The sequence below is a fragment of the Antedon bifida genome, chromosome 1, assembly GCF_963402885.1.
Source record: "Antedon bifida chromosome 1, ecAntBifi1.1, whole genome shotgun sequence".
Classification (NCBI taxonomy): Eukaryota; Metazoa; Echinodermata; class Crinoidea; order Comatulida; family Antedonidae; genus Antedon; species Antedon bifida.
Window position 1 is genome coordinate 14261397 of NC_136226.1, and position 15097 is coordinate 14276493.

At 30.5% G+C, this 15097-nt stretch overlaps 2 protein-coding genes across 3 annotated transcripts; one reads left to right on the top strand and one right to left on the bottom strand.

Moving 5' to 3' along the window:
* The first annotated feature begins 265 nt into the window (after window positions 1–265).
* Window positions 266–5159, top strand: LOC144843386 (ciliary microtubule associated protein 1A-like). 2 transcript variants are annotated; one of them, XM_078700174.1, is made up of 5 exons: window positions 266–419; window positions 1101–1522; window positions 1818–2080; window positions 2412–2536; window positions 4202–5159. In XM_078700174.1, the coding sequence occupies exons 2-4, from the start codon at window positions 1120–1122 to the stop codon at window positions 2508–2510; spliced, it is 765 nt and encodes a 254-aa protein (XP_078556300.1). In that variant the 5' UTR covers window positions 266–419; window positions 1101–1119; the 3' UTR covers window positions 2511–2536; window positions 4202–5159. The 2 variants fall into 2 exon arrangements, with proteins under 2 accessions (XP_078556300.1, XP_078556305.1); XM_078700179.1 differs by lacking the exon at window positions 2412–2536.
* A 249-nt stretch (window positions 5160–5408) lies between these two features.
* LOC144843166 (uncharacterized) lies at window positions 5409–14924 on the bottom strand. The gene is made up of 25 exons (XM_078699897.1): window positions 14908–14924; window positions 14554–14676; window positions 14065–14322; window positions 13864–13931; window positions 13590–13722; window positions 13300–13369; window positions 13105–13178; window positions 12632–12740; window positions 12364–12488; window positions 11793–11951; window positions 11454–11570; window positions 11112–11216; window positions 10855–10958; window positions 10401–10518; window positions 10136–10285; window positions 9515–9703; window positions 9326–9388; window positions 9010–9183; window positions 8656–8748; window positions 8337–8474; window positions 7834–8023; window positions 7448–7575; window positions 7062–7238; window positions 6642–6719; window positions 5409–6485 (listed from the first exon to the last, which is right to left on the bottom strand). The coding sequence occupies exons 2-25, from the start codon at window positions 14674–14676 to the stop codon at window positions 6291–6293; spliced, it is 3138 nt and encodes a 1045-aa protein (XP_078556023.1). The 5' UTR covers window positions 14908–14924; the 3' UTR covers window positions 5409–6290.
* Window positions 14925–15097: the final 173 nt, after the last annotated feature.

Below are 15097 nucleotides of genomic sequence, written 5' to 3' on the forward strand. Positions count from 1 at the left end.
AAAATAAAATAACAAATAAAATATTTTAAATAAGGTAATATGTCGTGGTTTTATTGAAAAAAAAATTATATACGGTATTTTCATTGTCGCCGCATAAACAACCCTACCAAACAAAAGTTCACCCAAAGTGTCATACATTATATCCAATTAAATCACGATAAATTTACCTTGTGATAAAATTATCCAATCACTGTACACATTGAGGTTAGTGGGTGGAGCTAGCTTAGACGCTATATTTTCGTTGGATACCGGTCGGTAGCCGGTCTTGTTTTGTTGCTATGGTCGCTTGGATACGTGTGAATCTCTTTATTCCGCATGCACAGAGTTGTTGTTAGTTGTCGCTATCTTCTGTAGGGAAGTAGAGGTGCGAGCATACGAAAGTCTACATTTACTTTAATAATAGATACCTTATACATTTGGTGAGTTTACTTCTATATTGGCCTATTTTGTATGACTGTGTTGTATTAAAGTTGTACGTATTTAATATTATTTAAGTTGTTTTGAACATAATAATTAATATTACAAAGTAAAAGTTTCATCATGCTTGACTGCAGCATGTTGTACTGTTTCTGTAATGATGGCGCAGCTGGAGTGAGAGAAGAGAGTAGGCATCTGGTTACACCCGGTCTAGACAACCCGTGTAAAAACGAATCTATTCACTTATTCTTACTGCATAATTCATGTATATCAGTAATCGTTTAAAGTATTGGATTTCCTTCCTATCATTGTATAACACACTGTATCTGGGCCTAAGAGGAGGGCCTATATTCTTTTATCCACAGGCTTCAATCCCACAAAACTAGGTTAGTCAGTGTGAGTGACCAAACTTGATCCTTCCTACTAAAACTTACTATTTATACTACCTACTACTAAGGCCTACTTCTAACTAGACTAGGCCTAGGCTACCTTTTTAATAAATTAGGGCTTAGGCTACTCCTAAATATTAAGAAGATAGAAAATTGTAAAATTCTTTCAAGTCTTTTGTTTTAGCACATATAGGCTAGGCTAGCACAGCTTTTTAAAAATAGTGTTATGCGCAATTTGAACAATTTAATTAGTTGTCCATATATTTTTATTTGATTTTAATTTTCACGTTTCAGCCTAAGCTAGCCAATAAAGATGAATGGAAACTGGGAGCCATGTCGTCCACGTCAAATGATTGCTGCAAAATTTAACAGCCCCGGGCCAGGAAATTATCTTTTACCAGGGTCTACCGGTATTCAGAACCATGATAGCAGGAAACATAAAGCTGCTGCATTTAGTTTTGGAGTACGCCATCACAATTTTAGTGATCATTGCAGCCCAGGGCCAGCATACCTAGTAGATCCCCGATTCAATAATCGGGGTAGGAGCGGAGAGCCTCACTATTCTCTATATGGTCGACCAAAAGACCAAAAAGCCTTCAGTACTCCAGGACCTGGAACTTATTCACCCGAAAAGGCTGGTAGATCAACACGCTTTTCAGCGCCATGTTATTCTCTAGCGTCTCGAACAAGAGGTTCTAAATTTGACAAATCACCAGGTAAGATCACTTAAGTATCAAAGTGCAAGTTCTTCGGTCATAAACAAATTGGTAATTAATTATAAATTAGTAATTACATAGATAATAGATTATATTAAACTGCAACAATATCTCTATGGTTTATTAAAATTACATTTCATTATACTTAAAGGAGTTGGAGGAGTGCAATTTTGGAAGCAACCCCAACCCTTTTCAATTAATTTGCACAATATGCGAGACAAAATATATCATTATGTTATTGTAAGAATGACGTATTATATTTTAGGTATATTTAAATCTCAATTTCTTTCCACAGCTCCGAATTCGTACACACTTCCAGCAATTCTTGGAGGACGGTCAATCGCAAAGCCTTCAAACCCAGTTTATTCAATGACAGGAAGGAGTAAGATCGGTGGCTTTGATGAAGATCTACAAGGAACACCCGGGCCTGGAACATATCGTGTATCTGACCCTAGCATTTATAAAAACAAGGCTCCTTTATACTCAATGACTGGCCGTAATCAATTGCCTAGTGACTCAACTAGAAAACCTGGACCAGGAGCTCACAGTCCAGAGAAGGTACAGTATACGCACTAGTTCTATTTGATTAATTTTAAAAAGTAAAATTTAATTAAAATGAGAAGTTAAAATGTTACAGCTGGTCCACATAATTTGTTGCTAGCACAAACACTACAATAATATTGTACATGATAATGTGAATTGAGTTTGGATACAGACATGTTGAGACAAAATTATAACTGCTGAAAGTTAATAAAGTATCCTTGTTATAACATAATAAAATAAGGTAATATTAATAATGTCTTTTTATTATAGATGCTGACAGATTTATGAACACAAATCTCATAAAAATTTATATTTTGAACGACAAAAATAAAATTAATTTTCACAGGTACAAAATGGAAGTAAACAAAAGGCTCCTTCATATTCATTTGGTATCAGGCATTCAGATTATATAGCACCTTTAATTGTGGAATGCTCTGATTATTGAGGGCTTGGAATTGTTGTATATAAGTTGTAAGTGATTCATTTTAGCAGTTTGATGTTGGTGTGTCTTTTTATTTCATTTCATCCTAGTGCTGGCTATATATTTCAACAGTTTGTCTTTTAACTCATTTCTTTGTTTTATTCTTCCTACTACATTTTTCATTTGTGTGTTGTGGTGACTAATGACTTACTAAAAAGAAAAATAATCATGTTTATTTAAAGTTCCGTAGCAATTAATCATTTACAGTACTTATGTGTCTTTGTTAATTGCATGTTGATTCATCAGCTAGTGGTTTAATCATTCACATTAAAGATACACTGTCCTCTTATGATTTGATTGATTGTTGATTTTGCTGTACTTTGAAATTGTACCTGTTTTTATATTTTAGGAATGCATTCATAATGTGTATCTTTAATTGATTACATTTTGCTATTTTTAGTTCACTTGGCTTATTGTGGTTTGTCTATTTCTGTCATTACATTATTTAACAATTACTAAGTTTAGCTCTTTCATGCACCCCTTAGCATAATGTATTCACTGATTTAATACTCGAAATGTAAAATAAAAATATTTTAGACCTACAGTTTGGCGACAGTGTAGTCAAGGTTGAATTTTAAGAAAAAAAGAACATATTTATTTATTTGTCATCCAACCATGATCTACAAATATTGTAAATAATTGTATGATCAATGACTTGGAAAAGGCACAGAATTATCTAATCCTACACTATATAAAAATTGTATAAAAGATTTCTTAGTACTCTGTTTTGTTTACATTATAGCCCATTAGCAACCAGTAGCTGCAATGAATAGAGTTTTATTAAATTGGTTTGTCTGATGACTTACATGATGACAAAGGAGTATTGTGTTGTAATTGTGCAGTAGTAATGCTAATGGTTTGGAATATTTTGGACAATGGTGAAATGTGTTGTTGACAGTATTGTCTGTCAGTAATTAATAGATGACTTAATACTCTTCTAATAATACAGTAATATGATAGTTATATATAGATACTGAACCATTTATATAGATGTAAAGGACCGGCAGATCCTCTAGGTGATTTTACAAAAACAAATAGTGGAATTTTTACTACTACTACTATATAGTCATACCATTTACTTGTTACTAACAATTATGCTTGCTTAAAACTAAAGTGAACTATATTATTACTACTATATAGCTCATACCATTTACTCATTACTAACAATTATGCTTGCTTAAAACTAAAGTGAACTATTTTATTACTACTATATAGTCATACCATTTACTCATTACTAACAATTATGCATGATAAAGTCATTTTAAGTGATGGTTTAGCATTATAACCACAATGTGAATTATTTGTTTTAGTTTTTCATTATAATTTAAATGTTTGGTATTAGTTGAATGTTATGTTATTGTATCTTCTCTTAAAATGTTGTGGACTTTTTTAGCCACTAAATGTTACCAAATTTAACTTGTTGGCCGAGTACCACATGGCAGAACTCCTGCTTTTGGTCACTCCTATTAAGAGGATACTTTGTTAGGTCCAGTATCCTCTTAATAAGTTATACTAGGTTGAAACATACTAATCACTTCCTTAAATGCATAGGGAAGGGTGCAAGATGGTAAAGAATATTTCCATCCACATTTCATGTCTTTTATTACGTCAATGAATTAAATACTAAAGATTTTCTTTCCATTTTTTTTAAATAGGTGTATATAAACAAACCTCAACCACCGCAATGTTCTTTTGGAATCCGACATACAGAGTATTTGACACCAATGATCTGCGAACCCATTGATGCCTAAAGTTCACCGACACAATAAATTAAAGATATATTTTTATGTGATCCTGAAAATGTTATCAATTATTTTAATCTACAATGAATTATGAACAAAACCTATTAATATAAAGCAGTTAAATTATTATTGATATGACCATTATATATAAAATGTGTATAAAAACCAACTTGATGAATAAGTGGTATTTTCTTGTTTACTGTGATTGTGTTTATTGTAACAAAAATATACAGGTATGTACGGAATTGCGCGTGTTTCAATGCAACATTGGAAATCTTGATTTCAATTGAAGTTTCCTATCTGTGGGCATCACATATTAAGGGGACCAGATGGCCACATACCTGGGCTATGATAATGGAGCGGAAATTATTCAATAATACATTTAAATCTGTGTTTTATCTAATACATTAATTATAATTTCAAGACTGATTGTAAAATGTATGCATTACCAGGTGGAAAATATAATGTTTTAATTGTATGTAATTAATGGTATGTTTAAGTATAATACTAATGTTTTGAGGGTTTAACTTCCGTCCACTCATCTGTATATAGATATTTTTGATGTGCTACTGTGTTAAACAAGAGGGTGAACAAATACTGTATTAAACATTTAATATTTTTGTAAAAAATAAAAAAACATATGTGAATAAAAATTATACAGTCTAAATAATTATAACCAAAGATATGGCAGCAAAATGTTTTATACCAAATGCAGTAATATGTAATAGATTAGGATAGAAATAATTCAAGATGGAACAGAATGCCGATATGTAGAAAGAAAATGGACGACTAACAATAAATCACTAAAAGTCTTGTAATTTGTAGTATGTAGAATATGATCATGAAAAATAAAGGTTTACATATTATTTGATTGTTTTGAATGATTTTTTATTTTGCAATAATTCGTTTTTAAAAAGCTTGTTATTTTGTATCCGAGTTAGCTACCGTTAACAACATTACTTAATTATTTCGTTTTTACAAATTTCCTTTGGGTTTAGTTTTTAAAAAGCTTGTTATTTTGTATCCGAGTTAGCTACCGTTAACAACATTACTTAATTATTTCGTTTTTACAAATTTCCTTTGGATTAAGATAGGCCTATATGCATTCTGTAGTAATTTTTCATTACGTGACAAAAATGTGACTTGCACAAACAAGAGTAAAATAATATAACTGTGCATCATAATAGTACTTTTAATTTCAGAAACATTGCACTAATAGTGAACAACCAACAATAACATCTGTTTGTAATGTAAGAAACTTTTAAAACTGAAATCATGCATTTTTAAAACTCTGCTGTTAATAAATATTTTATATAATACTCTTTCTGAGATACATTCTTAACTTAAATAATGCTTTAGGTTCTTAAGTTAAAGGTAATAATTTATAATCATATATTGCTACATACATTTCTATATATTTAAATATTTCATTGCACAATCCCTATATAATCTTAATGTGATACATTCTCTTTTGGTTTCTCTTTCTACAAACTGGCTACATTTTATAATACTGCTCCTTGGTTAATACCAAGTACAACATAAACCTGGATTAATGATGTGGACTCCTCTAAGTTGCCTGGCTATTGTTCAGCTTGTTTCGCCTAATGCAGTACGCTGTTAATGATTACAAAGCGAAATAATAGTAGTGTTGGCACTTGCAAACAGTCTTATTGATACAAGTTTGTCACTATACATACAAATTCAATAAGATGGCATTTCTATATTTATATACTCTCTACTCTGTGCATATTTCATTGACATACTTTAATTAAATTTACATACAGTAGTTGCTAATATTAATATTGCTATCATTAATATAAACCATCAAACAAAACTAATTTGAACAATAAAAATTGGAATATATTAGAATTTTGGTTTACAAATATTTTATTTTAACCTTTTTTTAAATACCATGTATGAAAAAAAAACTTCTTTGTCCAGACACAGCTGAATTTTAATCATATAAATATCATGCATATGTTAGTTAACAACTTGAAAAAATCTATTCATCAAAAAATCCAAATACAGAATCGGAATCAAACCATGGTATGTCATCGTTTACTGTGTCTACTGTGCTCTTTTTTTTCTTCTTTGCTTTTGGTTTACCATCTCCAAAACCTTTAATCACATGAATTTTATTGGGCGCCTTCCTTAGACATCCCTTGCTTGCAGATGCGTTTTTCTGTGTACTCTTTGTCTAAATGTTATTTAATTTATATAACACATGTTATATTAACATAACAATTACTAACTGTTACTTTTTACACCTATCTAAGGTTGTACAATTTTCAATAATACCATATTTTTTTTGTAAATCATTAATATATACTTTTTTTTTTACCAGTGTTCTTACCTCACTTTCATTCCCATGTAACTCTGGGTAAAGCTTATAAAATTGATTTTCTTCTTCAGTTCCATTTGGTAATTTTACCTAAGAGTGTAAGTGAAATTATTGATTTGAGAAATTAATTAATTATAAACAGAAATTGGATAGCAACAGGATTATCAATTCAACATTTTATTTATCTAGTAAAACAAAAAATCAAGAAATTTGAAATGTTAACCGTTAATTTAACGTTAAACACTTGAATGGAATACAAAATCTTTTTTCTTTTAATTCATCAAGAAAGGATACTTTATGAATACGGTGTAGAAACCATAATAATACTATACCCCACTGAATGAAATACATAATTATTGTATTGATCGTTGGAATAAAATAACTGTATTGCAGGAAACTATAAACTATAAATAGTAGATTATTGATCCTAACCTTTCTTTGTGGGGTATTTGCTTTACCCCTTGGAACTAGTTTTAGTACATTTTTCTTCATTTCATCAAAAGCATCATTTGTTGGAGTCTTTGAAGATGGTCTGACTCGCAAAGGTGCAACAATTTGACTTGGTGTTGTTGATTTCTTTCCTTTAGTATGCTGTAGTACATGATCAATCTATTAAAACAAAAGTTATTTTAAGCTGAAGAATTAATTTCTAAGTTAATAAATCAATTATAACGATTTTTAATTGTGCAGAAATCCAAACTTAGCTTTCAAGTTCCAGCTAGTGGTTAGTGATTGGGAGGTTGTGGGTTCGATTCCACAAATATTCTAAAATTTACTGTGAATATTTTTCCCCTATATTTTAAATAATAATAGTTTACTTCAAGTTCCATAAGTTGAGAGGTTGATGAATCTGAACAGCTGCTTTCATCATCACTTTCGGCAAATATTACACGTTTCTTCTTGGTTCTGCTTGATCCTTGTTTCAAGATTCCTTGTGGTAATGTTTCTAAAACAAACTCAAATTACTGTAATTAAATTACTTCAAATGCTTTTTTTATTTCTATTTTAAGACTTTACAATGCAGGAATCAAAGTACACAATAAAAGTTTATGCCGGTTTTCCACTAGACGAATTTGCTTACATGAAAAACTCGATGAAAATGGTAGCGCGATTTTTTTCCTGTGAAACGTTGGGTTTGTGCAAACAAATTTGCCCAGTGGGAAACATGCTTTACGCATCTCATGTATATTTTGTTTTTATTTACGTGTTATTGGTGTTCTCGGTGTCCTAGGTGTCACAGGTTGCCTAGGATTATATGCTTTAGTTGCCGGTATGTCAGCCTTCATTGGACTTTGAGGATGTACCCAATTTTGCTTTGGTGTCTTTGGTGTTTCAGAGTGACTGGCTATAGTTACATCCTTCTGGTGTTGAGCTTTCAGTTCTAGTTCATTCTTCTGTAGTAATAACAATGTTAAACACAGAAAAAAAACAGTTTATTATTATATTGTTTGAAGGTTTGCATGGCGAAATCAAATGTTGATATAAAGTTTCCGATACACGACGTATATTAGTTCTGAACTGTTGAGTTTCTCGACGTTTCGATCAATATGCTTTGATCATCCTCATGATGAAGATAATATTACGTGGTGTACCGCAAACTTTATATCAACAAGTTCATTATTTTATTATGATAGAAACTATAAAGAGTGTTCTAAAATAAATGATTCAAATTGTTTTAACAATGAACTGATTGCTTTTTTAAAATACTTGTTTCTGTAGTTGGTTTTCTAGTTCTTCTATTTTTTTGTTGTCCCTTTTCAATTGTTTTGTAGCATTGCTGAAGTCTTCAGAAACTTTCTCAGATTCCTCTTTTAGTTCTTTTATTTCATCTTGCAGGCTTGTGAGCTAACAAAAAAAAACACATGTTGTAAATGAAATCAAATTCATGACATCTTAGACAAACACCAATCAAAACATAGAATAATCCTAAGACAATTTATAAAAACATAAATTAGGATATCGCAACATCATTGGCTGCCTTTGTAGATAACTTAATTGATAGTGTAATCAAAATTCCCTGAATTACCTCATCATCTTTTGTCTTCATGAGCGCAATTATTTTCTTTTCAAGTTTTTCTACTTCTCTATGTTTCGACAAAATAATCTTGTCATTTTCCATCTAAGTCCAGAATAAACATATTATATTCTTTATTATATCATTACAAATTACCTATTTTGCAATGGCTGACTGACACATTTGAGATTATTATAAATCATATTATTCATATAGGCGCTATCAATTATCATGTTTAATTGTGTAAAAATAAATTATTTGTACAGTATCCATCTGTGATTGAACTACGTCGATAGGTCAATGCTTCTAAAATGTGTAATGTCAACAATTATTATATTTTTATAGAGGGAGACAATGCTATCCTACCTTATACACTATCAGTGTGTTGCTGACAGCTGCTCTGTCACTCTCACACTTTGCCTTTGCTCCCATATGTTCTTGAATGGCTTGTTCCATCTTTGTCTTTAATTCATTATGCTCATCATCTTTACATTTTACTATATTTTCCTTTTCTTTGAGTGACTCTTCTAGTTCTGATAACTGAAATTGTATAAAGGTAAACTGACAATCAAATTCTTAGTAGTAATTATACCAAATGGTGCTATGCTTCAGCTTCAAGTCTATAGTGAGATACTAAAATTCCAAACTGCCACTTTAATTGTCTAAAACCTTTCTGTTTTACCTTTTCAAGAAGTTCTTCATTTTCAGTTCTGTATTTTTCACAAACGTCCTTTGTAGTGGAAATCTTGAAACAAAGGTAGAATAAAAGTTTATTTCTAGAATTTGATTATTTACGCTTTGTGAGAATAATACTGTATACATTTTTCTTACCCAATAATTATTTTTTATTAAAAAGCTGTAATACACCTACTTCCTTTTCTAAAGAAGCACTTTGTTTTGTGTTAGATGTAACCTTGCTCTTTAGTGATTTTGTTTCTTGTTGTAAATCTTTCACTTGCTTTGTCTTGGTTTCTAGTTGACTCTCTAATGTTTTCTTTCTGTTTTCTAGTGCCTTTACTTGCTTGTTAGCAGTGTTTAGCTCTGATTGAAGACCTTTTTTCTATAGTTATGTTTAATACAAATCTAACTTATCAATTTAAAGACAGTTTGGTAATAATTCATAATTTGGTTTGTAACTCCACATAATAATAAAGACAATTTTGGTTACCCTCTCCCTGAACTTAAAATAGAAATTACATTATCTTATCACATAGTACAAATATATGCTGATATAACAAATATATTTCTTTCACGATTTCTATTATTTATTCATTATTTTATTTAATTATATATAAATTCTATGTATGTTTATTTTATTTTTATATTGTTAACTGTTATATTTTTATATTATTGTCTTGGCAAATTGTATTGTACTGAAGGTCCCAATGATTAGCTTTGGCTAGATAGAGCACCCTCACGTTAAATATTGTTGAAATAAAAAATAATAGTAAGAAATGTTCTAGTCAACAACCTCTTAACTTTTGTACCTTACCTTATTTACTTCACCTTTCAACTTATCATTTGTTTGTACTTGTTCATGTATACTTGTATCCAGCTCTGATATATTCTCTCTCAATTCAGTTGATTTTTTAAGCTCTGCTTCTAGCTTTTCCTCTGTTGTTTCTTTGCTAATTTCAAGTGACTGTGAACACGAACAAAATGGAACTTTAAAGGCATGAGTAGCCAAAACAAAAGCCTATGGTTGGCTGCTAAAATATGTGTGATAGTTTAATGTGGATCAGGATTCTAAACTATACCTTGATGATCTTTTTTAAATCTGCTACCTCTTGGATTTCTTTATTTAATTGAATCTCCATTTTATTGTTGTCTTCTCTTAATTTCGCAAGTGATGAAGAAAATTCACTCTTATCAATACTAAATTAAGAATTACAAATGTTAAAATAAAAATGATGCAATTTACTTTCAAAACATGTTGTGCTATTTGTTGACCAATTTATCGATTAAACTAATCAATGAATTGAGCGGCATTGTGGCTTGATGTTTAAAATGCTTGCTTACTCATTCCAGGTTCCTGGCCTTGGATCAATTCCTGGCCTGTGTCACAGTACCAGATGCCACTACTGCACTTTATACAAGACTTTGTTTATAAAGTTTATTTCTCAATGTAAGCATACTTTGATCAGTTTGTTGACTGGTAGAAAATAAATAGATGTTAGTTTGTGTATATGGATGATAAACTATTCTTATTACCTGACTTGTCCAAGCTCCTTTTTCAGAGAATCAATTTTATCATAAGACACATTTTCTCTTTCTAAAGCATCTTTAAGTTCCTTTGTACTGCTACATAACTCAATCTATAATAATAATAATGATTTTAAGTTATGTTTGCTACAAACATAGCCTTAATTATATAAAAATAACTATACTATAATTATATATAATAATTATAATTTAATTTAGATATTGTATATCATATAGTAAAATGAATACATATGTATTGTAGTTACCTTTCTCGTCTCTATGTCCTGCCTGCATTTTTGTAGTTCTAACAGCAGCTTCCCCATTTCTGTTAACATTTCTTGAAGTTTATCATCTGTATTACACATCTTCTTCTATAAAGTTTGAAAAAAAAATAATACAGTATATTTTAATAAATAAATACAAACAAAATATATAAACCATGTATATAAACAAATATATATATATTATTTGCTGATAAAACATATAAAATATTTTAATATACAGGATTTTTATGGGGGATGGGGTTTGATTTATGATAAAGTGGAGCCTTGTAAGGGATCACATGATAAATTGAAAGGCATTGCCTGTGATACACTATGCCTACTAACCTCAAGACTAGCCTGCTCCTCTTTATACTTTTCAATGGTCATCTTATCCGTTTGTGTTTTATTATTCGCATTCTTAAGTTCTTCTTTAAGCTTATTGGTTTCTTCTACATATTTAATCTGTAAAATAAAACCATTTCATAACCAGTGTTGTTTCTATCTAGTATAATTCCAGTCAGTTCATTTATTGTTAAGTTGATTCTAGAAATCAAAACAAAATTAATGCTAAATTCATTTAGTAAAATGGGAGGTAGACACACAATTGATTCCATCATAGTGTTTATAAATTACTTTAATGTAATGAAAATATTATTGTTGATAATATACAAGCAATTTGAATACATTTTCTTTAGTTATCTCATCCTTTAGAGCAGCATTGTTCTTTTCAAGCATGACATTTCTTTTTTCTTCCTCTTCCAGACTGCTCCTAAGTGCAGTGATTGTGTTGCCCAAATCCACTACATTCTCCTGCAGCTCTTTGAGATTATCTTCAATTTTAGACTGACAATGATATTTAAAACAGAAAAAATGATAAAATAGTAAACATGAGGAAACAATGACAATTAGATAAAGCTATTGTTGTACCTCTTCTGGGATTTTCCAAATTCAAATTAAAAAACAAACATTTCCTTCAATTGAAACATAATAAATAAAATACATAAACATCATAGAAACATAATAATGAAGTTTGAATTTTTTTTAATGAATTATGTAAATGCATAATTAAGATTAAGTTCAAATCATGTCTTCATTCATTCATTACTGTAGTAAGAGAATACATTTGTTTTATTCAATTATTTGTTACTATAAAATGAATTGGTTTGTAGTTTCAAGGGGATCAAATGGGTCAACAGCAGGCTGGTCATGGCACCCTCCAATAAGTTATTGATATTGGGTGGATGTATGTTGTTACCTTTAAAGAACTAAGCTCTTCCTTTTCTTTAACAATTTCTTTGATCTTCTCTGTTAACATACACATTTCTTGAACTCTATTTTCAAGTTCACATTTAGTTTCTGATAAAATCTTTTGGAAAGATTCTGAAAAAAACAAAGTACACTGTTCAATTATTCTTCTATCATGTGAAAAGGACATTACTAATGAATAAATAATAAGTGGTGGCTTTACCAATTAATAAATAATTAGTTTGACACCGATTGTAAATATATTTCAATTCACTTACCCTTTTCCGCTTGTACGTTAATCAGGGCACACTGACGCTCATCCATCTTCTTGTTTAGAATATCAAGCATGTTGCTTTTTTCTTGACAGAGATTTGATAGTTCCTTCATCTGTTCGGTAAAATTTTACATAATTTGTTTACCATGTTAAAAAGTACATTGGTTTTATAGATACATTTAACAGCACTTTTATGATAAATATATTGATAACTTTATTTCTATAGTATTATTAATTTATAACTAAGTAGTTTACAATTATTTTAGGCCCCTTATTGAAAACTAATTTTAAGACATGCATTTTGATTTATCTATTTGTACTATCACTTGGTTGACTGATATAAAATATTTGTATTGACAAATGTTGGGACATTCAAATAAAAAAAATAGAAAGATGAGAGGGAATAACTAAAGTGACCAAATCCCACTCTCTCCCAACCCTCACTCCTTTAAATCAACTCTACACTTATGTACTTACTTCATTATCTAAATCTTTCAGTTTTGCCTGAAATTGTTCAACAACGTCATTATGATGTTTGTCATCCATTTCCACTATATTAAAAAAGCAAACATAATAATTTGTCAAAAAACATAAAATATAAAAACATATAATTAGTTTTTGTATTCAAGAAAAAAGAAAGTTATATGCCTCCATGGCAGTCAAACAACTTACATTTGGTCTTTAAATTATTCACTTTGTCAATGTGTTCCAGGCTTAAACTTTTGAATTGTTCTTCTAACTCCTATAAAGACAACAATTTTATTTAAATAGTTAAAAAATTGAGTCCTAAAAGAGTACTAAATTTAAAGTGTGTTTCATGATAATGAAATATGCGTCACGAAATAGTTATTGAGATATTTTGTGAACCTTTGTGCTTTATATCTACATCCCTTCCTGTTATATCAATATTAAGTCCATGCCACCAAACAAATTATTTATAATTATATTATAATTATTCATACTTGGCATTGTTGCATTTGCTGTTTGTCCTGTAGTTGCAGTTCATCTTTAACGTGTTCATACAGTGCTAATCTTTCTTCAACTTTGTTGCTGTAGTCTTTCAAAATATTGCACATACTGCGTGTGGACTCGATTCTACAGAACAAATTTGAAGTAATTCTGTATGTTTTCATTGATATCAATAATGGTTATTGGAGTTTTAAAAATATATGCATGTAAAACTTTATAGTTACTACAGTATTTATTAAAAAACGAAGAAACAACTGGCTGACTTACTTTTGACTAATATCATGTTGGTTATCAATCTCAAGCTGTAACTTCTGACTCAGATTTTCATTTTGAAGCTTTAGCATAAATAGAAATATACCTTATAAGTTAAAGTGAGTTGTTTATTCTCATGCATTGTCATTATTATATAGGATGAAAAAAAAACAATCTAAATATTCAATTAATCCAAAAACAAACAAAAAAGAATACCTGTAATTCTAATATCGATTTCCTTTGTGATTCAATAGTCTGTTGACACTCACTAAGTTTTCTTTCTTTGTACTTCACATCCATTTCTATGTCTACCTTCCATTTTCGTATCTTGTCAGCTTCTTGATGTAGTTTGGAGTGAAGTGATCTCAGTTTTTCAGATGATTCTTCAACTGTTACCTTCTGCTGTTTTGATTGCTGTATGAACTGGGTATTTTGCATATTTGTTTTTAATGTTTCTTGTTGCTGAATATAGGCCTATTATTTATTATTAGAAAGAAACATGTATGTAATCATACATCCATGCACTAGCTAGTAGGCTATGCCTAGCCTACTACTTCTAGCCTAGGGCCTAGGCCTAGTGTCAGTGATACATTTGTGGTTTATTCACTGTGTGCTTTCTTATTTTTATTCTTTTGACATAGGCCTAGGCATATGTCTATAGCTAGCTAGGTCTAGCCTAGGTTTGTGACAACCTGAAATACTTACTTTAGGATTATCAATATCAGTTGTTGGTTCTTTTGATTTGAGAGTAAAAAAATCAGACTGTTGTTTGTCACTCAATTGAGTTTTGAAGAAACTATCTCCTATCATCATATCCATCATTGCCATCTAATAAAAAAGTAAATTTAAATAGCAAGACTAAGAGTTAATTAGTAAGTAGGGTATAGGCTAGGCCTACTAGTAGGCCTAGCTAGGCTATGTATGGGCTAGGACTAGCTTAGTTTTAGTCCTAGGCTAGCCTAGCTAGGCCCCTTATTAGGCCTCTAGCCTAGCTTCCTTGCCTTATTTAGACCTGGCTAGTAGGCCCATGCCTAGGGCTATAATCCTGCTTAGGCCTACCTTTATAAGTTTTTTTTAGGCATCATTATTCACTGTAATTGTATAGGTCTACTAGGCCTAGGCCTAGCCTAGTATGGGTGGTTACAAAAAGATGTTTAAAAAAAGACCGGCCCTGCTGCCTGGGGGATTTGATGAAAATTACGTTTGTGCCGTGTGTGTGAGTGTGACGTGACGTTGTGCGTGGGGCAGA

What these genes read in the sequence shown, in the direction of transcription:
- LOC144843386 (XM_078700174.1), top strand. Translation starts at nt 1,120, where the DNA reads ATGAATGGAAACTGGGAGCCATGTCGTCCACGTCAAATGATTGCTGCA. An exon ending in TAAATTTGACAAATCACCAG is followed by an intron (nt 1,523 to 1,817) that starts GTAAGATCACTT and finishes TTCTTTCCACAG; the next exon opens with CTCCGAATTCGTACACACTT. An exon ending in GAGCTCACAGTCCAGAGAAG is followed by an intron (nt 2,081 to 2,411) that starts GTACAGTATACG and finishes TAATTTTCACAG; the next exon opens with GTACAAAATGGAAGTAAACA.
- LOC144843166 (XM_078699897.1), bottom strand. Translation starts at nt 14,676, where the DNA reads ATGGCAATGATGGATATGATGATAGGAGATAGTTTCTTCAAAACTCAA. An exon ending in AAGGAGCTTGGACAAGTCAG is followed by an intron (nt 10,519 to 10,854) that starts GTAATAAGAATA and finishes TTCTTAATTTAG; the next exon opens with TATTGATAAGAGTGAATTTT. An exon ending in ATGAAGAACTTCTTGAAAAG is followed by an intron (nt 9,184 to 9,325) that starts GTAAAACAGAAA and finishes ATACAATTTCAG; the next exon opens with TTATCAGAACTAGAAGAGTC.